At 43.8% G+C, this 27,555-nt stretch overlaps 1 protein-coding gene across 2 annotated transcripts in view; it reads right to left on the reverse strand.

Annotated features, from left to right (window-relative positions):
• LOC145349090 (protocadherin Fat 4) overlaps window positions 1–27,555 on the reverse strand; it is a 174,709-nt gene that overhangs the window by 44,628 nt on the left and 102,526 nt on the right. For both annotated transcript variants that reach the window (XM_080197421.1, XM_080197420.1), the window contains exons 10-12: window positions 25,381–25,688; window positions 8,475–8,560; window positions 8,154–8,333 (exon numbers count right to left, since the gene is read on the reverse strand). In XM_080197421.1, coding sequence (XP_080053547.1) covers window positions 8,154–8,333; window positions 8,475–8,560; window positions 25,381–25,688 — 574 coding nt within the window. The remainder of the gene's footprint in view (window positions 1–8,153; window positions 8,334–8,474; window positions 8,561–25,380; window positions 25,689–27,555) is intronic.

Raw genomic sequence — 27,555 nt, forward strand, 5'->3', positions numbered from 1 at the left:
TCTGATTGGTTGAGTTGAAAGTGAACCTGGGTCCCTGGTGCTGTGAGGCACCACAGTGCTAACCACTGTGCCACGGTGCCACCCACACCTGGTACCGGCGACTTTGCATGCACTCCAAGAGTAAAATTCAGGCCATAACAAAACTTTACAAAACTACCGTTTCACACATTTGTAATCGGTGAGGTTTTATGTGTAAATTTATGCTCAGTTCCATTTTCAGTGATGTAGTAATGATAATATTTTCCTACTACATCCTTAAAAGTCATGGAAAATGATCTCAGAGGTAAAACAATTCAAGCATGGTCTAATCCAGCCAGAATATATACTGGCACTATGCCAATTAATTTATAATGACTGGGTCCGTATGTCTGGTGTACAAAACAACATGTAACGCGAAATACTGAAAGAACGTACAAAAACCATGAACAAAGTACAGAATGCAGCATTTAAAGGAGTTGTTTGTTGCATCATTTACACAACTGCAAACCCATGACTCATCATTCATGAAACCTGTCTGAGGGAACATGAGCCAGCTCCTTTGTAACAAAGCAGTATTTTGCAGGTTGCAGCATAGTGAATGGGACAGGAATGCACAGCCTTTCATCAATCCATAACTAGTGAGCTGTTGGCGAGCAAGTAATACTTCTTCAATTAGCAACAAATCCTTTCTTTTAGCCTGAGGGCTGGCAAAAGGATAATAGATCATATTGGGGGTAACAGAGAGAATTTCATTGTATAAGCTGCAGCAGTTCTGCTTTGCTGTGTGATATTTGTTTGGGCTTATTAATAAAGGAGAAGGATGTTCTTTGGTAATAGGCTTGGCACGCTGAGCACCCAGTTGAAAGTTAGATATTAAAATTTGATGCATTAGGGATTAAAAATGACAAATCCAGATTCTAATTGTAGAATTAATCTTTTTCAGCACCAGGAGGGTAGCTGTGAGGTCGCACTCTGATGCTGACAGTGTTTGGACATTTCTCTTTTTGCTGCTGTTAAGTGCCTTCAGTTAATCCACAGAGGGTGCCTGCTCACACAAGAGCTGATGTGAATCTGTTCAGCCTTGTTTGCTTAAGATCCAAGGCAAAAGTGTGTCAGGTCCTCATCAGAGAGTTGTTCCATGCTGATGATGCCGTACTAACATTTTTCATTCTGAGGGAGACCTTCAGCAGTAAATGGACATACTCTCTCACAGCTGTAAAGAGTTTGGTTTAACCCTTGGCATCAAGGACACAAGTGGCATGGTCCAGGACGTTGCCACACCACCATTAGCATTGTCAATATGACACTGAAGGCTGTTGATTGCTTCACATATTTAGACTCCACAATCACCAGCAATCTGTCACCTGATGCTGAAATCAACACATGTATTGCAAAAGCTATAGCTGTGATGTCCAAAATGGGAAAAGAGTATGGAATAACTGCAACCTGACTGGGAACATTGAACTATGAATCCAGCAAGCCTGCACCCTTTATACTCTCTTCTATAGTGGTGAGACCTGGACAACACATACTATGCAGAAGAACAGGCTGAATGGTTTCCACCTTCACTGTTTCAGATATATCCTTTGCATCTCTTGACAGGACAACTCACCAGCTCAGTGGCCCTAGAGACCGCTAATTCCATCAGCCTGCACTCTACTAAGCCAACCGCATTTACAATGGCTTGGCCATACTTATCGGGTGGTGAAAGCTCTAAACCCGAAGACCTTTTGTAGAATGAACTGGCCACTGGGTCATGACCTCCTGGACATTGATACCTCCATTATTGCAAGTGAGATATGAAGACGGAGAACATCAACACAAATAACTGGGAGAGAGTCACCGGTGGCTTTGACCTTTGGAGACTGACCATTTAAAGGGACATTGAAAGAAACAAGGAAAAACAGGAAGCTCATTTAGCTGAGAAGGGAGCTCAGACAAGGCAGAGACAGAGGTGAATCATGAACCTATTGCCTTCATCTGCTGTAAGTATGGCGGAGACTGCCACACCACAGTGTTGTTCCTGCGTTTAATAAGGAGTTGACCACCAAGATACAAACCTGTCTCACAAAACAGAGAGCTGCCAGGAGCTTTGAACACTGAGGTGAAAGTTAAGTATTAAAATTTGATATTGGAAATGTTTATACACAAATAGATTTAATATTTTGAAATTTTGAAATTTTAATAGACTTCACATATATTTGTTTGTTACATTTTTGATTGTTTTAATATTTATATCTGACTTTCAAGAAGGGGAAAAATTGATCTTTAAAGTCTGTTCCCATCCTTGAACGCCCACCTTTTGGAACTTGGTCCCATGAAGGAGCCAACAATACACTATATGCCAGGCGTATTTTCCTTCGTTCTGATCTGGGCCCCACCACACTTCCAGCAGTACAATCATGCCATGAGAAATTTGTACCTCATGTTGCACAGTTCTAAGATGTGTGGATAGAGTGAGATGACACTTTGAACAGGGAAGGAGAGACCTTCATCATCAATTGTTAAACTCTGGCCCTCAATTTCACACACAGACTTGAACTGCTCTGGATCAGAGACCCATAAGACCGCAAGACCATATGACCATAAAATAGGGTGGCACAGTAGCACAGAGGGTGGCACAGTGGCGCAGTGGTTAGCACTGCTGCCTCACAGTGCCAGGGGCCTGGGCTTGATTCCTGGCTTGGGTCACTGTCTATGTGGAGTCTGCACATTCTCCCGTGCCTGTGTGGGTTTTCTCCGGGTGCTCCAGTTTCCTTCTACAGTCTAAAGATGTGTGGGTTATGTGGATTGGCCATGCTAATTTGCCCCTTAAAGTCAGGGGGACTAGCTAGGATAAATGCATGAGGTTATGGGGGTAGGCCCTGGGTGGAATTGTGGTTGGTACAGATGCAATGGGCTGAATGACCTCCTTCTGCACTGGAGGATTCTATGATTTTATAGAGGAACAGAATTAGACCATTTGGCCCATCGGAGCTGCTGCGCCATTCGATGATGGCTGATATGCTTCTCAACCCCATTCTCCCACCTTTTCCCATAACCATTGATCCCTTACCAATCAAGAACCTCTCTATCCCTGTCTTAAATACACACCACAGCCTTCTATGGCAATGAATTCCATAGGTTCACCACCCTCTAGCTGAAGAAATTCTTCCTAATCTCAGTTCCAATCCAAATCAAGACCACGGTAGATGTTAAAAAGACAAGGGTGTTTTGTCTTTAGACAGTACGAGGGAGGATCTAAAAAAAAACAACTCCAGTAATTTATGGTTGAGTGAAAAAACAGACAATTAGATGCTTGTACAGATGGCGAGATATGCAGATTGAGAAGAGATTCAAATTTTAAGAGACAGAGAGGCTATTGACAGAAACAAATCAGAAAAGGGAGGAGACCCAGAGAGATTATTGTAAGAAAGGAAACAAAGTGGTGGAGTTGAGCAGCTGCTTGGGGGAATTGACAGCTGGTAGGTTTATACGAGGAGGTGAGGTTTTAAAATGATTTTTCAGCATTGTCCCTGTGGAGTGCCAGCTATGTAATGATAATGTCTCATACACTCTGGGACCAAGTTTCCTCAACTGGTGCAAATGATGTGTAAAATATTAAGAATTGCTGCTATCCCACCTGAATTGTAAACTGCTCAAATTTTCTGACAGCAGAACCACTGGAAGTATTTGGTCAGGCTGGTCCAAAGGGCATCTCAAACTATTAACAGCCTTTTACCAAGGCTGAACAGACAGGGGATTGACAGAAAGAAATAAAGTCCAACGTGTTGGCTTGAGGCCTCGGTTGATCAATTCTGTCACAGGTTGTGCTAACGTTATAATGCCAGCTCTCCGCAAAGCACTGGGCAGCAGACTCTGCTGATCCACACCATTGATAGTTCTTGCCATGTAAGCGTGAAACTGCCTGTTCAGCTGGCTGTAGCTCCTTGGCAGGAGTGGATAGTGTGGCTCTGAAAGGTGAAAATCACTCTGGCATGCCTTCTTCCATGTGGCATCGTGCAGAGTAGAAAGTGTTTGGGGCTGTTTTGGCATGAAGATCATTCAAGCCTTCATGAATTTCTGTGCTGTGGGGTTGCTGTCACTATTTATTTATTTTATTCATTTGTAGGACGTGGGTGTCACCAGCTGGCCAGCATTTAACGCCCATCCCTAGAACTGAGTGGCTTGCCAGGCCATTTCAGAGGTGCAGTTGAGAGTCAACCACATTGCTATGGGTTTGGAGTCACACATAGCCAGACCAAGTAAGGATGACAGACTTCCTTCCCTAAAGTAGTGAACAACTTCCATTTATATAGCACCTTTAACAAAGAAAAAAGAGCATGTCTTTGGCTGAATGTTAGCACTCCTTCCTCAGATTTGGAAGATGCAGCGTTCAAAGACATTTGCAACCATTCTAGTAAGTGGAGCTTGGAGCTGCAGCTGTGGGCTCTGTATTGACATCCAGCTAGGTTCTTGAGTTTGATGGGGATGGGTGACCCTACACTCACCATATGAGTTACAGGATCCCTAAAACCTTCTCTTCATACAGAACAAAGCACCCAATTGGTTGGTATTAAAATAATTACAGCCAGGGAGGAGAAACCAAGCCATAGACTCATAGAATTACTACAATGCAGAAAGAAGCCATTCAACCCATCAAGTCTGCACCGAAAACAATCCCACCCAGGCCCTATCCCCATAACCTGATACATTTACCCTAACTTGTCCCCCTTACATGAAGGGGCAATTTAGCATGGCCATTCACCCAACTCGCACATCTTTGGACTGTGGGAGAAAACCAGAGCACCTGGAGGAAACCCACAAATACATGGGGAGAATGTGCAAACTCCACACAGACAGTGACCCAAGCCAGGGATCGAACCCGGGTCCCTGGTGCTAACCACTATGCTACCGTGGCCTTTCAGATGTTTAATCGGTCTGTGTATCCTTCTGCTCCTTTGTAGTATTTTCTAAGGGAAGCTCGTGTAGAGGAAATCCTAAAGAGCTTCACAAATGGTGTTAAAAAAATACAGAGAAAAGGAGCTACAAGGAGGAGAGGCCAAAAGTTAGGTATACAAAGTGTGTTTGAGGAAACAGTCATATTCAGTCAAGATGTTCACATATTGTCAGCTTTGGTGAGCCTAAAATTGTCCAGCAAGCTGCAGATAATCAGAACTCATGACTCCTCATCTCTGCTGGACTTTTTAATCAACCAATAATGGCAAGTGATGTGAAGGTGACATTGTAAAATGTGACATCCCAGCAACTTGTGGTCCGTACAGCGTGTGATGATATCTGAAGGGCTGTGTTGATCCTGTTGAGCACAGCCCAGCCCAGGATCTCCATTGCGCAAAAATTAGAAAAAAGACATTTTAGACAATTAAAGAGAGGAGAGAAGATAATGGGTGGAATTTTACCGCACGCCCACCCTGATTCCGGGGACGGGCGAGGTTCTGAGAATGGCATTCTCTGTTAGCTTCAGGTGGGGTCATATAAACCTCAGACGGACGTGCTGGTAAAATTCAACCCAATATTTTGGGATATGGTATTTGAGTAATTTGAGACAATTATGTATTGCTAATGTGGTGTGCTCAAAAGGAACAGGATAAGTTGGGCCTGAACATTCCAAATCTTTCCATCACCTGGGGTTTCCTCACTTCTTATTGCAGACTCATTGATAGGAATTGATTGAAACTAAATGACTGGCAACTTGGACTTCAACATGTAACCTTTGGAGCCAGGTCTCTGCTTAACCATTTGAAGTGTGAGTTTGTCTGAAATACGAGAATAATTTCATGAGCCAGGGGTCTATATGTATAATGCTGGAAAAACTCAGCAGGTCTGGCAGGATCTGTGGGGAGAGAAGCAGAGTTGATGTTTCAAGTCTAAATGACTCTTCCACCATTGTAGAAGGTTATTGGACTCAAAGTATTGACTCTGTTTCTCTCTCCACAGACGCTGCCAGACTTGCTGAGTTTTTCCAGTATTTTCTGTTGTTATTGCAGATTTCCACCATCTGCAGTATTTTGGCCTGTATGCATCGTATTACTAAAGAACGGTTTGCAGTTTCCTTTCCCTTCCCCTGTGAAACTTGGCAGACTTGTTGCCCCATGTGCATCTGTTCATAGCCCATCCCTTCTCACAAGTACTTAGTGTTGTTTCCTGGCTCATGATTGAGTCCTATTTCCTCTTTATTTCTTGCTCATCAACAGAAGAAGGTCAAAGGAATGTCATACAAATAATGATTATGCCAGCTTCCAGACAGCAAAAGAAAGATCTGTATTAAGATAGAAGCGTTCAAAAGAGACTGGTGGTGAACTTGTTCACAGTCACGTGAGCGAATCACTGGTCCATTTTTACTGTTGAATATTCTTTTTCAATGCAATCAATGCAAAGGTGTGAGGGTTAGGTGCACTGGCCATGCTGACTTGCCCCTTACTGTCTCGAGATGCGTAGGTTAGCGGGATTAGCAGGGTAAGTATGTGGAGTTGTGGGGATAGGGCCTGGATGGGATTGTTGCCAGCGCAGACCCGATGGACCGAATGGCCTCCTTCTGCACTGTAGGGTTTTTATGATCTATATTTCTATGAAGACTGGATTGAATTCCTGTGAGCTGGATCATTGCCGATGCTGTCTGAGTTTGATCATTCAAAAGGACTTGAAGTCTTGAAGATACGAGGAAGCAGCCAAAGGTCGGTGACTCTGTGCTGTAGGCCACTGGGGCAAAGGCAATCCTGCAGCAGTGCTCTGCTCAGTGTGCCCAAAGAGCTGAAACTGTTCTTAGTAATGTTCGAGCACACTCAGGCATCCAGGAGAATAGAACCTTGGATGGAAAGATCGAAACACAGCGAGGTGGGCTGTCATTGAAATCATGTGAACTGGATTGATCTTTGCAGAGAATTCCAAGCTGAGATCTTCAAAGGTGAAGATTGGAAATCCTCATGAAAGGAATGAAGTTTTAGTGCGATTGGTTGACTCACAGTGTTACTAATGTTTGGGTGGGGTCACATCTGCTATTTATCATATAACGTCTTCAACCACAGTTGTCTTATTAATTCACCTACACCTTATACTTACCCTGAATATCAGATTGATACTGTAAATTGTTGTATCTTTCTGACCTTGCATAGTAACTTCTGTTTTTGTTTCTTCAAAACCGATGGAATCTTTTGACTTTTTTCATTGAGGAAGTGTCATGAACTTCAAACTTTGTCTACTTTAAACAAAACTTTATCGGTCCCTAACCAGCTCCTACCACCAACTTGGGGCTCAGCGCACTTTTGGATTAGCGCACCTTTTGTGGTAGATATTGTCAGTGTGGACTTGACGGGCCAAAGACTCTTTTCTGCACTGTTTCACTCTCTGGGGGGAGTTTCCCCTTCTGTCTGCCATGGGAATCGGACCATAGAAATGTCCGTTGAGCTCGGGCAGGGCTTTTCAGTTTTGGGGCAAGCATGGTGGAAATTCCTGCCCTATGTGAGGGGCAGTGGCGTATTGGTATTGTCACTGGATTTGTAATCCAGGGTAATACTCTGGGGATCTGGGTTCAAATCCCACCATGGCTGATGGTGAAATGTACAAAATGATGACCATGAAACCGTTGTTGATTTTTTTCGGGGTGGCACTGCTGCCTCACAGCAGCAAGGAGCCAGGTTCAATTCTGGCCTCATGTGGAGTTTGCATGTTCTCCTCGTGTCTGCGTGGGTTTCCTCCGGGTGCTCCGGTTTCCTCCCACAGTCCAAAGATGTGCAGGTTAGGTTGATTGGCCGTGATAAATTGACCCTAGTGTCGGGGGGATTGACAGGGTAAATATATGGGGTGACAGGAATAAGGCCTGGGTGGAATTGTAGTTGGTGCAGACATGATGGACCGAGTGGCCTCCTTTTGCACTGCAGGGATTCTGTGATGACTTTATCGCCCTCCATGACAAAGGATCAGAACAAGCTCCACACCATCATTCAGTTTCTGTATACAGATAAGGGCTGTCTGCCTGATGTATACAGATTTCAGGAAATGTTCACCACAATGCCTGAGAAGCAAAATGAATTATTCTGTCAAACACTGGCAAAAGATTCCTGGAAATAATTGACTGAGTAACTATCGTATCCCTAACAAGGTAAAATGCTGCATAAGAGCTTGCTTTTCCGTACCATCACTCAAATGACACAGCAGAATTATTTGAAACATGGTACCTGGTGAGGATGTTATTTGAAGACAGTGCCTCAGCAAATTTAATGGGAACATTATTCAGCTTAAGGTCCTTAATACACCCAATGAAGTCATGTGTTTTTGCTTGATTTGGCCGAAGGAGTATGGGGTCAATCGACTTGATTCCTCCGAGTACCATCCTATTTTTATCCAAATCCAGAGTTCTAAAGAACAAGGCAAGTAAAGAGACGTATCAGTTTGCAGAATTATCTTCGAATCACAGAATCTGACATTATTTTCTTAAGGCTAGTTGAACAGAATGAAAATTGCTTTGGGCAGCGAAACAGCTGGATAGTCACTGATACCTCTCTGTGCCTATGCCTGGTGTGCTTACAAAGCAGAACTGAGCTGGCTGATCGCTGGCGCAATTATCCACCGTCAGGGATCCAACCTGCAAACGTAGCCAAAAAGAAAACACAAGCTGGTTGCTGCTCACTTCAAGAACAATATCAATGTATGTATCTTGCACCAAGACATCCCCCGCCCCCCCCGACCTCCACCCCTCATCACCCCTCTCCCCCACCACCACCCCTCATCACCCCACTTCTCCTCCCATTTACACTCTGCTTTTGTTTTTCACAATGAATGTTTAGAACATCCTGGCCTAATTTTTCAGAAACTGTGCTGTGAACAAAATGTTGACAGATAGCATTTATAAAATGTCTCTTTGTGGCCTTCAGTTTTCCACAGTTGGCCTTTTTTTTTGACTGAGGCTGGCAACTTATTGTTAATTTTCTGCTGTGGGTTCAGGGCCGTTAAAAACTGGATTGCGACATCCAACATCCGCAGAGTCATGAGACAGTTACGTCCCATCAAACTGGCCGGGTTTCAGCTCTGGTCCTGTAAGTGAAAGCCCAGTATTGTTGATCTCTGTAGCTCCCTGGCAATCATTTTAGCAAAGTTTTTCTCCTCATCTCTTGCATTTGCCTATGTTGCACCCAATAGGAGGTGATCCCAATGCCAAGAAAGTTCAAGTTGAGCCTGTGATAAAACAGCAAAGGGGTGTTTTGCACTGGAAAACACCACATTCCTACCTCTTTCCTCATTTCTATTCCTGCAGAATGTTTGTAAATAGCTGAGCAAACCACACAGAATAAAAAAATCAAATGTCCCAGAATAATGTTTTAAAGTTTATTTATTAGTGTCGTAAGCAGGCTTACATTAACACTGCAATGAAGTTACTGTGAAAATCCCCCAGTCGCCACACCCCAGTGTCTGTTCAGGTACACTGAGGGAGAATTTAGCATGGCCAAATGACCGAACCAACACATCTTTTAGACTTTGGGAGAATACTGGAGCACCCAGGGAAACCCATGCAGACACGAGGAGAATGTGCAGACTCTGCACAGACAGTGACCCAAGCTGGTCACTGTAAAATATGTAAAATATGACTTGCATTAGCATCGCCTTTTGAAAATTGATCCCTTCATCCCTTTATGCTAAACAAGGTGTCTGGTTGTTAACAAGATTGCACCTTGTCTTTGTTGCACATAGTCTTCTTAAGGTTAATCAGTTGAACGTGAACCATCTCGATTGGGCAGAGCACAATGTGTTTCAACTGTGACTAATACCAATCATTTAGACCGTTGTGAACTGGCTTATTATCCATTTATGCCTCAATATATACCAATTAAATTTGTGCCATACTATGGTTATTTTCTCTGAAATAAACACTGTCCAAAAGTATGATACTAGAACTGAACCAATAATGAGGTGTGTAGGATCTCCTCATTATCACAATCCATAAAATTAGCACAGAAATAATGCTTTCTGATGGTTATTTAGAAATAGCCCAGAAGGGATTCATGGCTATTGTCACAATTCTTATTGCTTCCCATTATTGTAGTAATTGTAAAACTTTTCATTTATGAGGTTTGATATTGTAAGAATATTGAGGTGTCCAATAGATTTGAATGTTATTTTCTAACAGCAAGTGTCTCATTTTTTGGTTGGGCTTCGCAATGGGAGCAGAGAATCTCAAAGAGACCGAAACTATGTTTATGGTGATGTAAATTGTGAGGCAATTGTCCCTATCCCCTGCCAGGGATGCAACGGGAATCCCAATGTCGCGAATATCATTATAATATTTTTACATAATATTATCAGCTTCACAATTTCTCCTAAAATACAAGATGCATCTGTGATACAACTGTACACTTCCTCTAGGCTCTGCCCTGCACTGGGGCAGCACGTTGGCAAGTGCTGCTGCCTCACAGCACCAGGGACCCAGGTCAAGTTCCAGTCTCGGGTCACTGTCTGTGCTGAGTTTGCTCGTTCTCCCTGTGTCTTTGTGGGTTTCCTCCGGGTGCTCCAGTTTCATCCCACAGCCCAAACATGTGCAGGTGGATTGGCTATGATCAATGTGTGGGGTAGGGGATTGGCCTAGGTAGGGTGCTCTTTCAGAAGGTGGGTCCAGACTTGATGGGCTGAATGACTTTTTCTGCCCTTTTGGGATTCTATGATTTATTGCCCCATGGTACTGCCCAGGCACTTCCCCAGCACAGTGTTTGAGAGAGTGGGGTGGGGGAGGTGGTTGTTCTTTGTAAATTGTTGTGTACTGGGGCAGCCTTTAAGAATGGCGCACTGATCTTTATATAAAACTGAGTTGCTGGTTGGGCAAGTACACGGGACCTGTCCCTTAAAGTTTTCTTTTCTATGTCCGCTATGGTATGGCTGTTGGTGCCTGTTACTTCATAGAATCCTAGAATCCCTATAGTGTAGAAGGAGGCCATTTGGCCCATTGAGTCAGTACTGACAACAATCCCACTGAGGCCCTATCCTCATAACCTCACATTTTTACCCTGCTAATCCCCCTGACACTAGGATCAATTTATCATGGCCAATCGACCTAACATGCATATCTTTTGGACAGTGGGAGGAAACTGGAGCACCTGGAGGAAACCCACGCAGACACAGGAAGAATGTGCAAATCCCAGATAGACAGTGACCTGAGGCCGGAATTGTACCCGGGTCCCTGGCGCTGTGAGGCTAACCACTGTGCCACCATGCCGCCCAGCACTGCCTTACCAACCAGCTGTCGCCTTCTGGCAAATGCAAGTAAAATTCTGCCATGCTTTTTTTAAAGTTAACTTCATTTTTCAGCTTGGAGTTTATTTCAGTTCAGATCTGCACCGTCCACTAGCTAAGCAAAAGAACAGCTGAACCATTCCAAAAGCTTTGAGATATCGTTCTATGACTTCTCACTGAGGGGTGTGCGAGCACCTATCAATGAATTACCTCTGATACTAATGCCTCCTTTGTTACAAGTTGCTTTGGAATTTTTTCCTGTGGGATCTACAAGAGCACATCAGAATGACTCACCCTCTGATTTTTCCTTGACTTAAGCTGCTATGTAATTGATCACTAAGGGGAGCCTCAAGGTGAATTATGTTCATCTTGAGAGGTGTCTGGCCTCCACTCAATACCTTCCCAGGAGACTGAGAACTCATTGTGTGGGGAATCACGAGAGTGAACGCATGTTGTACTATTCCATCTCACAGCACATTAACACTTCAAGTCACTGCGTCCTCACCCTGCCTTATCATAGAATCATAAAATCCCTACAGTGCAGAAGGAGACCATTCAGCCCATTGAGACTGCTCCAACTCTCCAACAGAGCATCCCACCCAGGCTCATCCTTCACTACATTCCCTCAAACCCACGCATTTACCTCACTAATCTCCTAACCTTACACATCTTGGGACACTGAAGGACAATTTTAGCATGGCCAATCTTTGGAATATGGGAGGAAACTGGAGCACCTGGAGGAAACACTCGCAGACACAGGGAGGACTGCAAACTCCATACAGACAGTAACCTAAGGCTGGAATTGAACCCTGGCCCCTGATGCTGTGAGGCAGCAGCACATGGACATTTTGTATTGTTCATATTTTGCAATTATTGTCATATTTCAGTAAATTGAAAAATCTTCATGAATAGAATTGCATTTTACAGTGATTAAAATATTGCTGCATCATACGATTAAAATGCTGCATATTTGTCTCCCATAGTCATTTTAAAAGACCAGAGATTATGTTAGCTAAGTCTTGTGATCCTGTGCAGATTCATAGAATGTGATTACAAAATCTGGGTTATATACGAAGCAGAACTAACATGATGTCATGCACATATGTCTACAGCCCAGCGACCTAAAACCTGAGAATCAAAACAATTTAACTCATGGTAGACCACAGTAAAACACAGGATTGATTAATAGGTAGAAAGGTCTGTGCAATGACATGTGTAATCTGTGCTGAAAGCTGGAGGTATCGGACATGATGTGGAGATGCCAGCATTGGACTGGGGTAAACACAGTAAGAAGTCTGACAACACCAGGTTAAAGTCCAACAGGTTTATTTGGTAGCAGATGCCACTAGCTTTCAAGGCAGAGACAGGAAATTTACCCGGCAATGGCCATTCTTTCTCCAATCTTCCATTTTAACCTGCCCTTCTAAACGGAAGAATCACACACTTCAAGACATGAGTCTTGAGAGTAGCAGTACTAAGGTTGCTCAATGTATCAGCTGTGAGAGGATCAAGATTGTGGTGACTTAATGCTGACAAGATCCTCCCATCATCACTGAGCAATAGAAGATCGAGGACACGACCACTTCCCCTACCTGGAAAACAACCTATACAGCAATGGTGATGTAGAGATCAATCTCCATGCAGAATCTGTAAAGCAGCCTTGGTCTTCTAGTGGTTGCACAGGGGCGAGGTGTTCAATGCCATCAACATGGCCATGTAGCTGCGACTCTATGGGTGGGATTTTATCGCCTCGGTTGTCCTGAAACCATAAAATCCTGCCCGAGGTGAACAGAACTTTCCATTCTCCGCCCCTTGCCCAGTCTGATTCCCATGACGGGCAAAATTCCAGCCCACATGTCCATCATCATACTAACTGGAATCCATGTCAGTGAGATGTAAGACGGCAGAGAAGGCATCACATATGTCTGCCGTCTTTTTGCAGTTCTACCTACGAAAGACCCTGGCCAACATGTGAACACCATCGCCAACAAAGAAGTGCCACAGGGAACTGGGCAGGTTTCTCAACTCTCAGATCAAGGAACAGGGCCTAATTTAACTGCTCCATTTCAAAGGTAAATTTGAGCGCAAGATGGAGCCTCTAAGTGTGTTACAAAGTTCTTACGTCAGCTACAGATTCAAATATGGGAAAGATATTGGGCGGGACTTTCCAGCCGCGCTCACCCAAGATCAGAAAATCCCACCCAAGGTCAATAGACCTTTGCATGGCCCTGCCCTGCCTGTTATGATTCCCATGGCGAGCGGGACGGGAAAATTTCACTCATCATCAAAAATCAGCAAGGGATTGGGGCATTTTAAGGTTGGCAGGCTCTGAGTAGTGGAGTGCCACAAGACTTAGTGTTGAGGTCTCAGCTATTCATAATCCACATTAAAGACTTAGACAAAGAAACAGAGTGTAATATATCTATTTGTTGATGTTGTGATAGCGTAAGCAGTTAGAAGGACACAGAAAGGCTGCAAAGAAATATATACAGATTAGGTGAATTGGTAACAGGATGTTTGTTGTATGCAATATAATGTGGCAAAGTGTGAGGTTATTTGCTTTGGTCATAAGAATAGAAAAGCAAAATATTTTTTAAAAGGTGTGAAACTTGTAAATGTTGTTGCTCAGAGACACTTGGCTGTATTCGTTCAAGGAAAACAGAAAGTTAGCATGTAGGTGCAGCAAGAATTCGGAAGGCAAATGGCATGTTGGCCTTAATTAGAAAGGGATTGGATTACAAGAATAAAAAAGACTATAGTTGCACAAGATGTTGGTGGGTGCACATCTGGAATACTGTGTGCAGTTTTGTTCACTATATTTAAGAAAGGATATATTTGCTTTGAAGGTGGTGCAGTGAAGGTTTAACAGTTTGGTCCCAGAGATGAGAGGTTGTCCTACGATGAGTAGATTGGGTCTATACTGTAAGGGGTTTTGAAGAATGAGAGGCGGTGATATTGAAGCATACAAGATGCTGAAGAGGCTTGACAGGGTGGACATGGAGAGGATGTTCCTACTGGCTGCAGAATCTAAAACATTGGGGTACAGTCACAGGATTAGAGGCTGTTCATTTAGGGCAGAGAGGAAGAGAAATTTCTTCATTCTCATGGTCTTGAATCTTTGGAACTCTCTACTGTAGAGGGTTAAGGATGCTTCACCTTTCAATCTATTTAAGGCTGGGATTTGGTCTCTCCGGGAATTAAGGGATATGGGGAGTGGGCAGGAAAATGGAGTTGAGAGAGTAGACCATCCGTTGAATGGCAGACCAGGTTCAACAGATTGGATGATCCCCTCCTGCTCTTATTTATTGAGTTCAAGTGAAAGATACGTTTAAACTATTTTGGTGGGACCAAGAGAAGCAGAATTGTAATCTAGACTGCCCAGCTACGATGAATACCCCTTTGCCCCTGGGCTTACCCTGCTGCTTGTTGGCTGGCTTTTGGTTTAATTGGCTTGAATCCAGAAAAGTGCATCCAGGTGCCTGGTAGCTGCCTGCATCCTGTCAATGCAGGCTTCAAATCGGGCCTCTTGTTCTGGAGTCGTCGCTCAGTCAGCATACTCCTCAGAAGTAATTCAAAAGTTAAAATCTATTGCTTCGTTGCAACAGATTTGATAATTCCGGAAGAGTCCCAATTGAGTGGAAGATATGAACATACAAAATTAGTGAGCTGAAAAATCGTAGAATAGAATCAGAAGGAGCCATTCGGCCCATTGACTCTGTACCAACTACAATCCCACCTAGGCCCTATTCCTGTAACCCCACGCATTAACCCTGCTAATCACCCTGACACTAGGGTCAATTTAATATGACCAATCAATCTAACTTGCTCATCATCTGACTGTGGGAGGAAACCGGAGCACCTAGAGGAAACCCATGCAGCCACGGAGAGAAACTGCAAACGCCACACAGACAGTGACAGAGGCCGGAATTGAACCTGGGACCCTGATGCTGAGAGGCAGCAGTGCTGACCATTATGCCACCATGCTGTAAAGACCAGCTGTAAATTTTATTCACATGATTTAGCATCCAATTTAAGGCTGCATGCAAACATTCCATTTTTTTTTGGCTTAGGAGTTAATTTGTAACCCACAACAACATTTTTGTTCTGACAACCTGAAAAATGACTCTAATCACTTGGTACTTAGGAAGGCCATGTTTTCTAAATGAGGACACCGTTGAAATTTACACTGTGATACATGTGGGTGTTTGATCAAATAATGTCATCAGTAATCTCCTAGTAATTACTGATGTTGTGAATCTCATTGACAGGATTATATTTACTGAAGAAAGCCTGAGGCTCTGGTCTGGCCGTGTTGTGTTACATGAGGTCAGCCTGTGCTGAGGGGAGAAAATCTGCACTGGATCAACCTTATACCTCAGGTTGGTCAATCAGTTACCCAATCTTCCTCCTTTCTTCATTAGTAGTAAAATGGATCTCTTTGGGGTTGCATTGCCTTCCCAAGTTAATTGGCATACACCATGATGGTTGATTGGAACTGCACCAGTTCTCTGTGACAGAATTAAAAGAGAAATTGTTCTTGGGTTGTGTGTATGATATTGGCAAACCAGTACTTGCTGCCTGACCTTAGTTGAACTGGACACATTGAAACCCAACTGCACAGTCTGGGACTGGATGCAACATATGGGGGCTACCTGAAGGACATGAGTGAACCAGTTGGGTTTTTAATGATAATCTTAGTATCCATTTCTGGCACTATTCCACATGTTACAAAATTCTTTAATATATGGACCAGGCTAGTCTGAAACCTAAAGGCAAATGCTGTAGATTGACCAATCACCCAGGCTTATTAATTATTTGATTTAATTTGATTTGATTTATTATTGTCACATGTATTAACAGGCAGTGAAAAGTATTGTTTCTTGCGCGCTGTACAGACAAAGCATACCGTTCATAGAGAAGAAATTGAGAGAGTGCAGAATGTAGTGTTACAGTCATAGCTAGGATGTAGAGAAAGATCAACTTAATGCAAGGTAAGTCCATTCAAAACTCTGACAGCAGCAGGGAAGAAGCTGTTCTTGAGTCGGTTGGTATGAAATCCTTAGACTTTTGTATCTTTTTCCCAATGGAAGAAGGTGGAAGGGAGAATGTCTGGGGTGCATGGGGTCCTTAATTATATTGGCTGTTTTGCTGAGGCAGCGGCAAGTGTAGACAGTGTCAATGGATGGAAGGCTGGTTTGCGTGATGGATTGGGTTACACTCACGACATCTTGTAGTTCCTCGTGGTCTTGGGCAGGGAAATAATACTTTCTATGATGCATCTGTAAAAGTTGGTGAGAGAATTACTACTAGAAAGATACAACTCCCAACAGGAATGCTGTTCTCTTAAAGGGGGATTTTCTGCTTGCTTGGGATCCAAGGCCAGAAATTCCCACCCAAGGTCAACTGTCCTTTAAGTGGTCCATCAAATTGTCTGTCCTGCCCGTGATAATTCCCACGGCAGGCGGGAATCAAAAATCTGGCTCTTAATAGGCTTCAGATAACTGATTGGGGTAACACTCTAATGGAGGTAAGCTCATCCTAACAGGATAATGGATGCTCACCACTGTTAGTAAGATGCACAATTTGATTCTAGCAGAATCCCAGCACATACTTCCAGATCTGGAAGATCTGGCGGTTGCCAAATTGCATGGAAATACAGGAAATTGGGATGTAGTCCTATTGGGAGAGTGTGCACACCATATTGGGAAATGAAAATTCCACCTCTGAGGACATTTCCATGTAGATTCAAAGAAAAAAAATTGAAAATTATTGGAAATGCAAACCAGATCTATCAGCATAAACAGTGGGTACAAAGTGGATAACCTCAGAAATCCATATTATACTGCTTCTGCCAAGCATTTCCCCACTCAGTCAACTTGTCCAAATCACTTTGAACCATCAATGCATCTTTCTCACAGCTCAGAACAAGAACAAAGCCATAGTTTTAAACTAATGGCCTTGACTTAAGAATGGAAGTCTTTGGATACAATCAGTCAATCTTTATTAACTTTGTTCCTCTCAACATTAATGAGAATAAAGTAGAAAGAATCACAAGCTTCAAGTCTTTAGGTGTCCAGATCACCAACAACTTGTCCTGGCTGTCCCATGCTGATACTATAGTTAAGAAAGCCCACCAATGCTTCTACTTTCTCATGAGACTCAGGAAATTTGGCATGTTTGCTACAACTCTCACCAACTTTTACAGATGCACCATAGAAAGCATTCTTTCTGATTGTATCACAGCTTGGTATGGCTCCTGCTCTGCCCAAGTCTGCAAGAAACTTAAAAGGTCATGAATGTAGCCCAATCCATTACGCAAACCAGTCTCCCATCCATTGACTCTGTGTACACTTCCTACTGCCTTGGCAAAGCACCCATCATAATTAAGGATACCATGCAGATCATTCTCTCTTCCACCTTTTTCCTTCGGGAAAAAGATACAAAAGTCTGAGACCATGTACCAACCAACTCAAGAACAGCTTCTTTCCTGCTGCCAGCAGACTTTTGAATGGACTTACCTTGCACTAAGTTGATCTTTCTCTACACTCTAGCTATGACTGTAGCACTACATTCTGTATTCTCTCTTTTCCTTCTCAATGAACAGTATGCTTTGTCTGTATAGCGCTCAAGAAACAATAATTTTCACTGTTGCTAATACATGTGACAATAATAAATCAAATCAAACCAAATCAAAATGTTTTTACACTGCATTCTATCTTGACCAAGTTTAACATTTGACACTCAGTGAAGTTGTATTTCGTTCTGCATGCTTGGGGTTTAAGTATGAGTTTGTGTGCATTAAAGGGGAGTAGAATGTATTGTATATTTTTAACATTTTTAATATTTTACCTGGCTGGTGTTAGCAAAATTAGACTAACCCTTTACATGATTACCTCAAGAATACCTGGCTTAATTCTTACAAACTGCACACAGTCAAACACAATACTGAATTGACAACACAACATCATTTTGAAATTAAAAACCAATGCTGGAATCAAGTGGAAAGCAAGAAAAGCCTTTTATCCCTCTTCAGCTGGTTGCAACAAGGTTGTCGCTGAGAGTGCAGAAGTCTTTGATGGTTTGTATGTTGTTTAAAGTTACTAAAATCACCAGGGAGTGGTGTGAAATGTGCCAAAGGGTCTTGTGTGTGATTTCACGGGTCCTGCTTAAACCACTTCCTCTCCATCATGGGTGCTGTGGTTCCTATATCCCTTGGCTTGACAGGAAGAATGAGCAAATGCAGGCAAGTGGAGACAAGGTCATTGGGCATTTTTAAAGCAGTTCTGAATAGATTCTTGTTAGGTTAGGGAACCAAAGGTTATTGGGGGGGTGGGGAGGGGTGTTTTTTGGGAGTGTGGAATTTAAAATGCAAACATAACAGCCATGATCTTATAGAATAGCAGAGCGGGCACGAGGGGCCAAATGGCCAACTTCTAACTCCTATTTCACATGCATGTATGTTCATTAAGAGGAGGAAAAGTTGCTCTAAGAGTGAGTGGTGGGGTGGTGGAGAAGGATATACAGCAGGAGGCTATATATATCCAGGGTCTTCAGGGAGTAATTCTTGTTCTCAACCTCAAAAATGCACAGTCAGATATCTCTACTTCACTAAGTAGGTCCTCACTGAAATCTGCCACCTTTTGCAGCCAGAATTCCAGACATAAAGCAGGACTAGGATGGCATTGCCAGGGGCTCTGAAAGTGAGCATTGGGTTCTTTCTAGGCTGGGGCTGGTGACATTTGCAATATCTCCCAGCTTGCTGTCTACTGATTCACCAGGAGAGAATACTGAGGCTCTGTTTCTTCATTCCGTGTTGAAAGAGGTAAGAGCAAGATTTTGTGAGAAGTGTAGCCTTCACCATGTTGTCTTTGTGAGAAGTGTAACCTTCACCATGTTGTCTTTGTGAGAAGTGTAGCCTTCACCGTGCTGGTTTTGTGAGAAGTGTAGCCTTCATCGTGCTGGTTTTGTGAGAAGTGTGACCTTCACGGTGCTGGTTTTGTGAGAAGTGTAACCTTCACCGTGCTGGTTTTGTGAGAAGTGTAACCTTCACCGTGCTGGTTTTGTGAGAAGTGTAACCTTCACCGTGCTGGTTTTGTGAGAAGTGTGACCTTCACCGTGCTGGTTTTGTGAGAAGTGTAACCTTCACCGTGCTGGTTTTGTGAGAAGTGTAGCCTTCACCGTGCTGGTTTTGTGAGAAGTGTAGCCTTCACCGTGCTGGTTTTGTGAGAAGTGTAACCTTCACCGTGCTGGTTTTGTGAGAAGTGTAACCTTCACCGTGCTGGTTTTGTGAGAAGTGTAACCTTCACCGTGCTGGTTTTGTGAGAAGTGTAACCTTCACCGTGCTGGTTCTGTGAGAAGTGTAGCCTTCACCGTGCTGGTTCTGTGAGAAGTGTAACCTTCACCGTGCTGGTTTTGTGAGAAGTGTAACCTTCACCATGTTGTCTTTGTGAGAAGTGTAGCCTTCACCGTGCTGGTTTTGTGAGAAGTGTAACCTTCACCGTGTTGGTTTTGTGAGAAGTGTAGCCTTCACCGTGCTGGTTTTGTGAGAAGTGTAGCCTTCACCGTGCTGGTTTTGTGAGAAGTGTAACCTTCACCGTGCTGGTTTTGTGAGAAGTGTAGCCTTCACCGTGCTGGTTTTGTGAGAAGTGTAAACTTCACCGTGCTGGTTTTGTGAGAAGTGTAGCCTTCACCGTGCTGGTTTTGTGAGAAGTGTAACCTTCACCGTGCTGGTTCTGTGAGAAGTGTAACCTTCACCGTGCTGGTTTTGTGAGAAGTGTGACCTTCACCGTGCTGGTTTTGTGAGAAGTGTAACCTTCACCGTGCTGGTTTTGTGAGAAGTGTAACCTTCACCGTGCTGGTTTTGTGAGAAGTGTAACCTTCACCGTGCTGGTTCTGTGAGAAGTGTAACCTTCACCATGTTGTCTTTGTGAGAAGTGTAGCCTTCACCGTGCTGGTTTTGTGAGAAGTGTAACCTTCACCGTGTTGGTTTTGTGAGAAGTGTAGCCTTCACCGTGCTGGTTTTGTGAGAAGTGTAACCTTCACCGTGCTGGTTTTGTGAGAAGTGTAACCTTCACCGTGCTGGTTTTGTGAGAAGTGTAGCCTTCACCGTGCTGGTTTTGTGAGAAGTGTAAACTTCACCGTGCTGGTTTTGTGAGAAGTGTAGCCTTCACCGTGCTGGTTTTGTGAGAAGTGTAACCTTCACCGTGCTGGTTTTGTGAGAAGTGTAAACTTCACCGTGCTGGTTTTGTGAGAAGTGTAGCCTTCACCGTGCTGGTTTTGTGAGAAGTGTGACCTTCACCGTGCTGGTTCTGTGAGAAGTGTAACCTTCACCGTGCTGGTTTTGTGAGAAGTGTGACCTTCACCGTGCTGGTTTTGTGAGAAGTGTAACCTTCACCGTGCTGGTTTTGTGAGAAGTGTGACCTTCACCGTGCTGGTTTTGTGAGAAGTGTGACCTTCACCGTGCTGGTTTTGTGAGAAGTGTAACCTTCACCATGCTGGTTTTGTGAGAAGTGTAGCCTTCACCGTGCTGGTTTTGTGAGAAGTGTAGCCTTCACCGTGCTGGTTTTGTGAGAAGTGTAGCCTTCACCGTGCTGGTTTTGTGAGAAGTGTAGCCTTCACCGTGCTGGTTTTGTGAGAAGTGTAACCTTCACCGTGCTGGTTTTGTGAGAAGTGTGACCTTCACCGTGCTGGTTCTGTGAGAAGTGTAACCTTCACCGTGCTGGTTTTGTGAGAAGTGTGACCTTCACCGTGCTGGTTTTGTGAGAAGTGTAACCTTCACCGTGCTGGTTTTGTGAGAAGTGTAACCTTCACCGTGCTGGTTTTGTGAGAAGTGTAACCTTCACCGTGCTGGTTTTGTGAGAAGTGTGACCTTCACCGTGCTGGTTTTGTGAGAAGTGTAACCTTCACCGTGCTGGTTTTGTGAGAAGTGTAACCTTCACCGTGCTGGTTTTGTGAGAAGTGTAACCTTCACCGTGCTGGTTTTGTGAGAAGTGTGACCTTCACCGTGCTGGTTTTGTGAGAAGTGTAACCTTCACCGTGCTGGTTTTGTGAGAAGTGTAGCCTTCACCGTGCTGGTTTTGTGAGAAGTGTAGCCTTCACCGTGCTGGTTTTGTGAGAAGTGTAGCCTTCACCGTGCTGGTTTTGTGAGAAGTGTAGCCTTCACCGTGCTGGTTTTGTGAGAAGTGTAGCCTTCACCGTGCTGGTTTTGTGAGAAGTGTAACCTTCACCGTGCTGGTTTTGTGAGAAGTGTAGCCTTTACCATGTCGCAGGATAATAGGATAACAGTGACTGTTCATATACCACAACCTTATCCTGAGGCGGGCTGGCACCTGCATTATCCTCGTCCTCTAGCAGCTGATTTCTATTTGGTGTCTCACTACATACAGAACCCACCTCCAAACAGCCACCTAATGTACACCTGAGCATCTTAAAGTTTAAAGTTTTATTTATTAGTATCACAAGTAGGCTTACATCAACATTGCAATGAAGTTACTGTGAAAGTCGCACATTTTGGTGCCTGTTCGGGTACACTGAGGGAGAATTTTGCATGACCGATACACTTAACCAGCGTGTCTTTCGGACTGTGGAAGGAAGCTGGAGCACCCGGAGGAAACCCACGCAGGCACGGGGAGAAAGTGCAGACTCCGCATGGATAGTGATCCAATTTGGGAATCAACCTGGGTCCCTGGTGCTGTGAGGCGGGAGTGCTAACTGTGTGCCACCATGCTGCCCTGCTGATCTGAGCTAGTGAACTAGTGTGAGCATGAGTGGTGTTGTTACTTCATTATCACTATCTTCTTGCCCGAGCAGAATGGTATTTTTGGGTGCCTGAAGGGAGAAAGGCAGACAGAGAAGTTTGTGCTGAGGGGAGGGGGAAGGAAAGAGGTGCATATTCCCAGCTAGTAAATCAGGGATGGTTGTGCAATGAGGGGGATGTGGTACATTAGAAAGACGTTTAGGTCTGAGGACACCACTATCTTTAATTGATTCAGTCCCATTTCTGTCCATTAGCCTTAGTGATGAACACTCCAGTGGTACACAGACCATCTCCTCCACAGGAATAAGAACATGCAGCCATCCCTGTCCATAACGGCTGTTGCTGCCTCTATTTGCGTGTCACATTGTTCTCTCAAGGAAGAAGGAAATGTGTCAGTGAGAGAGGTATGATGTGTTTAGATGATGCGGCTGTCATGGTTGAACAGCTGTGCAATGTGGAAGTGAGCTTGCAGCAATGTTAAGTGTGTGAAGGTTTGTTAAAGCAACGCATGTGAAGTATGAATCATGGCTCTTGGAAATGGTTGGTGGGCAAAAATTGTTGCCTGTTTTTGCCAGCTCTTCTCAGTGTTTTTACACCTTTCTGTTCGGGATGTATGAGGCTAGAGATTTAGTTGTAAGGACACGGAATTTGAAGATGAATTCACTGACCTTGATCACCTGTACGAGGTCATTCTTTTGGGGCTGCACCCCAGTCCTCTGGGCTGCCTCTATTGTCTTTTCAGAGTTTTTTTCCAAAGGGCCTCCTTGCATCTTCTCCTCCTCATCTCCTGCAACAAGGCCTCCAGTGCTGCATCAGAGAGCCCTGGAGCCTGCTCTTTGCCACTTTCCCCCTTTACTTGCTGTTTTTTCCCTGCTCGGAATGGCCTGGCCAGCCACTTCCAGCAGCTGCTGCAGCTAGGATGCACCTTCCCTTTAAGAGATGCATGCTGCCTTTAAATGATGCCCGTTTTGCATGAACTTGGCTCGCTGCTGAGACATGCACTCAGAAGAGAGCCCACTGGGCTGGAGGGAACAACCATCTCAGTCAGCAGGCAGCATTTGTGTGCTGTTTGCATCAGTTTAATCGTGTAGCATGATCCTGTGGCCATTTTCAGAGACCATCCAATTTTCTCCCCCACATCTCACCTGGGCCCTCTGCAGTCTTCTGGTTTGAATACTAACTTGTATTTTTATATCCCCCCTCCCCCTTTCTTTCCTCCCTCATTTTCTTTTTGTTGTTGCCTATTTTTGCCAGCTCTTCTCAATATTTTTACACCTTTCTGTTCTTCGGAATGTTTTTCCACCATCTCATAACTGAGAGGAACGTTAGCTTTCACCTCTTTCTGGGTTATTTGTTCTAAGAGTCTGTTTCTTTGCTATTAATTCCATGCACTGTGTGTGGGAGCCAGCAACACAAAAAATCTGTGTCCACTCAATTATTAACATAGCCCTTGCTTCAGCTACTAATCACAATCCAATTTAAAGCCAAAATTCAGTTCAATTTGAGACTTTGAACTCTTCACCTACTGGAGATCAAGAGGTTCAACTGCCTCAGACCACTCTGAACTTTGGAGACGTTCTTTATTAGAGGCTAGAATGCTCAAGACAGCAACTCCATCAACCAGAGTGAAATCTGGTTGATGGAGTTGCTTCTTAATTTAAGAGGAGTTGATTGCTTAGTGGTATCATTGCTAGACTATTAATCTAGAAACTCAGCTAATGCCCAGGGGACCTGAGTTTGAATCTCGTCAAGGCAAATAGTGGAATTTGAATTCAATTTTTGAAGTATCTGGAATTAAGAATCTACTGATGACCATGAACCATTGTCAATTGTCAGAAAAAACACATCTGGTTCACTTACATCCTTCAGGGAAGGAGATCTGCCATTCGTACCTGATCTGGCCTACGTGTGACTCCAGAGCCACAGCAATGTGGTTGACTCTCAAGGGCAATTGGGTAGGGCAATAAATGCTGGGGTGGCATGGTGGCACAGTGGTTAGCACTGCTGCCTCACAACGCCAGGGACCTGGGTTCGATTCCCAGCTTGGGTCATTGTCTGTGTGGTGTTTGCATGTTTTCCCTGAGTCAGCGTGGGTTTCCACTGGGTGCTCTAATTTCCTCCCACAGTGCAAAGATGTGTGGGTTAGGTTCATTGGCCTTGCTAAAATGCCCCTTAGTACCCTGGGATGCACAGTTTAAAAGGATTAACAGGGTAAATATGTGGCATTACAGGGATAGGACCTGGGTGGGATTGTTGTTGGCGCAGACCTGATGGGCTGAATAGCCTCCTTCTGCACTGTAGAGTTTATATGAACATCCATGCTGGCTGGCCAGCCAGCAATGCTCATGCCTCACAAATTAATTTAAAAAGAAATCAAATAATTTCCTCCTCATTTGACCCCAGGTGCTAGTATTCTTTCAAAATTAGTGACATCCAAGAATTGACTTTGGTGCTTATCCAGTTTTGAGTAAGCATCGAAAGTGGGAAGATACGACCAGGAACTGGGAAATACAGTTCAACGGACACATTCCTTACGTTGCCATATCTTTCTTCACATCGATGATATTATTGTTTTGCAACACAACAACTCATTTTGAAGGCCATCACGGGATTGCAACACAATCATGGTCAGTGACAGCCGCGTGTGACCTTAGGATATGGATACAAGTATCAACGGGAGCAGCCATTTAAATGTTACAGGGGAAGATGAAATGTATCAAGAGCCTAAAGAGAAGGGGGGAAAGAAAACTTACTTAAAGTAAGAAATAAAATAACGCTGAGAACTCACTTCAGTGAGTGCAAAATCTCTCAAACTCTCAAGCCTCAGGGAACAGCTCTGATTTTGCCAACAAATTCACTCAGTCGCTAGATTAGAATTTATATAGGAAATCCCATTAGACAGATACATTTAGGGCAGGCAATGGCCTAATGGTATTATCACTGGACTATTAATCCACGAATGTCAGCTAATGTTCTGGGGGCCTGGGTTCAAATCCTGCCACGCCATGGTGGAATTTGAAGTCAATTTTAAAAATCTGGAATTAAGAGTTTACCAATGACCATGAAACCATTGTGGATTGTCGGAAAAACCCATCTCCTTCACTATTGTCCCTTAGGGAAGGAAATCTGCCTTCCTTACCCGGTCTGGCCTACATGTGACTCCAGACCCACAGCAATGTGGTAGACTCTCAACTGCCCTCCAATGGTGACTCACGTAATAAATGCTGGTAAGCCAGCAGTGTCTGTTCTCACAAATGAATACATTTTTTTAAAATGTAGGAATATATAATAGGAAAAATGAGCCAAAAAGAGTTGACAAAAATCTGACAACAGCAATCAAGAGGTTCACATAGAAAGTAAGTGCAAAGGTTAGGTTTTTTCGTCAGATAGAGGTGGATAGATGTGTCATATTGTGAAAATATACTTACCGTCCCTGTTCTGGTTGCAAAAATCTTGTGAAACTCTCCATCTGCTACTTGCTGATCAGTTACCAGCCGAACAATTCCACTCCCAAGGTTATAGGAAAACTCCATTTTACCATTTATTATTTCCAGTGCAAGAAATTCACCCTCAGCCCCTTCTTTGTTGTTATAGTTATACAGGAGCAAGGAATTCTCTTTCCTAGTGGCAAACTCCACAGAAATCATGTTGTTTCTCGGATCAAGGGAGGGGAGTTCCATGTAGGAGAGCTCTTCAAACCCAAGGCTGCTCTCATTGCATTCATTTCCACTTGTGCCTGGATGGGAACAAATAGGATAATACATTGGGAAAAATATGTAAAATATGACTCTCACCAACTTTTGCAGATAGAATCATAGAATCGCTACAGTGCAGAATGAGGCCATTCAGCCCATCAAGTCTGCACCGACCACAATCCACCCACCCCTATTCCCATAACCCCATATATTTATCCTATTAATCCCCCTGACACGAGAGTCAATGTAGCATGGCCAATCAACCTACTCACAGATACACCATAGAAAGCATCCTTTCTAGTTGTATCATAGCTTGGTCTGGCTCCTGCTTTGCCCAAGACCGTGAATGTAGCCCAATCCATCACGCAGACCAGCCTCCTGTCCATTGACTCTGCCTACACCTCCCGCTGCCTCAGAAAAGCAGCCAGCATAATCAAGGACCCCATGCAGCCCGGACGTTCTCTCTTCCACTTTCTTCCATCGGGAAAAAGATACAAATGTCTGAGCTCACATACCAACTGACTCAAGAACAGCTTCTTCCCTGTTGCCATCAGACTTTTGAATGGATCTAACCTTATATTAAGCTGATCTTTCTCTGCACCCTAGCTATGACTGTAACATTGCATTCTGCACTCTCTCCTTCCCTTCCTTATGCACGGTGTGCTTTGTCTGTGCAAGAAACAATACTTTTCACTGTATACTAATACATGCGACAATAATAAATCAAATCAAAATCAAAATCAAAATGGAGAAGGGCGAGGCTATCCAATTATTTAGATTGGCAGTGGACAAATTGCTTATGTTGATGCATTGAAAAGAGATGCATTTCAATACAGAGTGGATTTTCAATCCGTATACAATCTCGGCTTGAAAACAATAATCTACCCACAAAGGCTGAGCGGTTTGGCATGGCTGTCCTTTACACACCCCAATCATTTATTAAAGATTTACCACTAACAAGTATGTAATCCTGGACACATAATCATGCACAAACTTTTAGGCACAGATACATTGCAGTAATGTTTTGACCATCTCATTCCAGTTGCTGAAATCTTTTGAAACCGCCTAGCTACCATTCTTTTTCAGTGGAATTAGCTGTTGTACAGCGCAACTTTCAATGTATACACGGTGGGCTGCACAGCACTGGGACTGCAGGCTAGTTACATAAATACTCTCTAACAAAACACATAGACCTCTTGGTGTTCAACAGTGTTTCATAGAATCATATGAGGGCAGCCCAGCGAGTCTGCACCAACTACAATCCCACCCAGGCCCGTTCCCTGTAATACCATGTATTTCCTTGCTAATCCCCTGCATTAATGGTCAATTTAGCGTGGCCAATTAACCTAATCTACACATTTTTGGACTGTGGGAGGAAACTGGAGCACCCAGAGATAACCCACGCAGACATGGGGCGAACGTGCAAATGACACACAGTTACCCAGGCTGGGAATCAAACCCAGGTCTCTGCCACTGCGAGACAGCAGTGCTAACCATTATATTGTGCCCAAATATAATGGGCACAGTGCCACCCATTATATTTGATGACATCATGTTTGATGAAATTCACAACTGTGCACCAACATCATGCAGTTTGAGTAGAAATGTCCTTCACTTGAAACATCTCTTGAATGATCAATCAAATGCCTCAATAAATTCATTAACTAAATGCTTCCAGACTTTTAGAAGCTGCACAGTAGATTAGATGATGAATGTCTTAGATGCTTGCCCATCATTGGGTGACATGGTGGCAGCTGCTCACAACGCCAGGGACCAGGGCTTGATTCCCGGCTTGGATCACTATCTGTGCGAAGTCTGCATGTTCTCCCTGTGTCTGCATGAGTTTCCTCTGGGTGCTCCAGTTTCCTCCCGCAGTCCAAAAGACACGCTGGTTAGGTGCATTGGCCA

The sequence above is a fragment of the Carcharhinus amblyrhynchos genome, chromosome 10, assembly GCF_965287045.1.
Source record: "Carcharhinus amblyrhynchos chromosome 10, sCarAmb.v2.hapA, whole genome shotgun sequence".
Classification (NCBI taxonomy): Eukaryota; Metazoa; Chordata; class Chondrichthyes; order Carcharhiniformes; family Carcharhinidae; genus Carcharhinus; species Carcharhinus amblyrhynchos.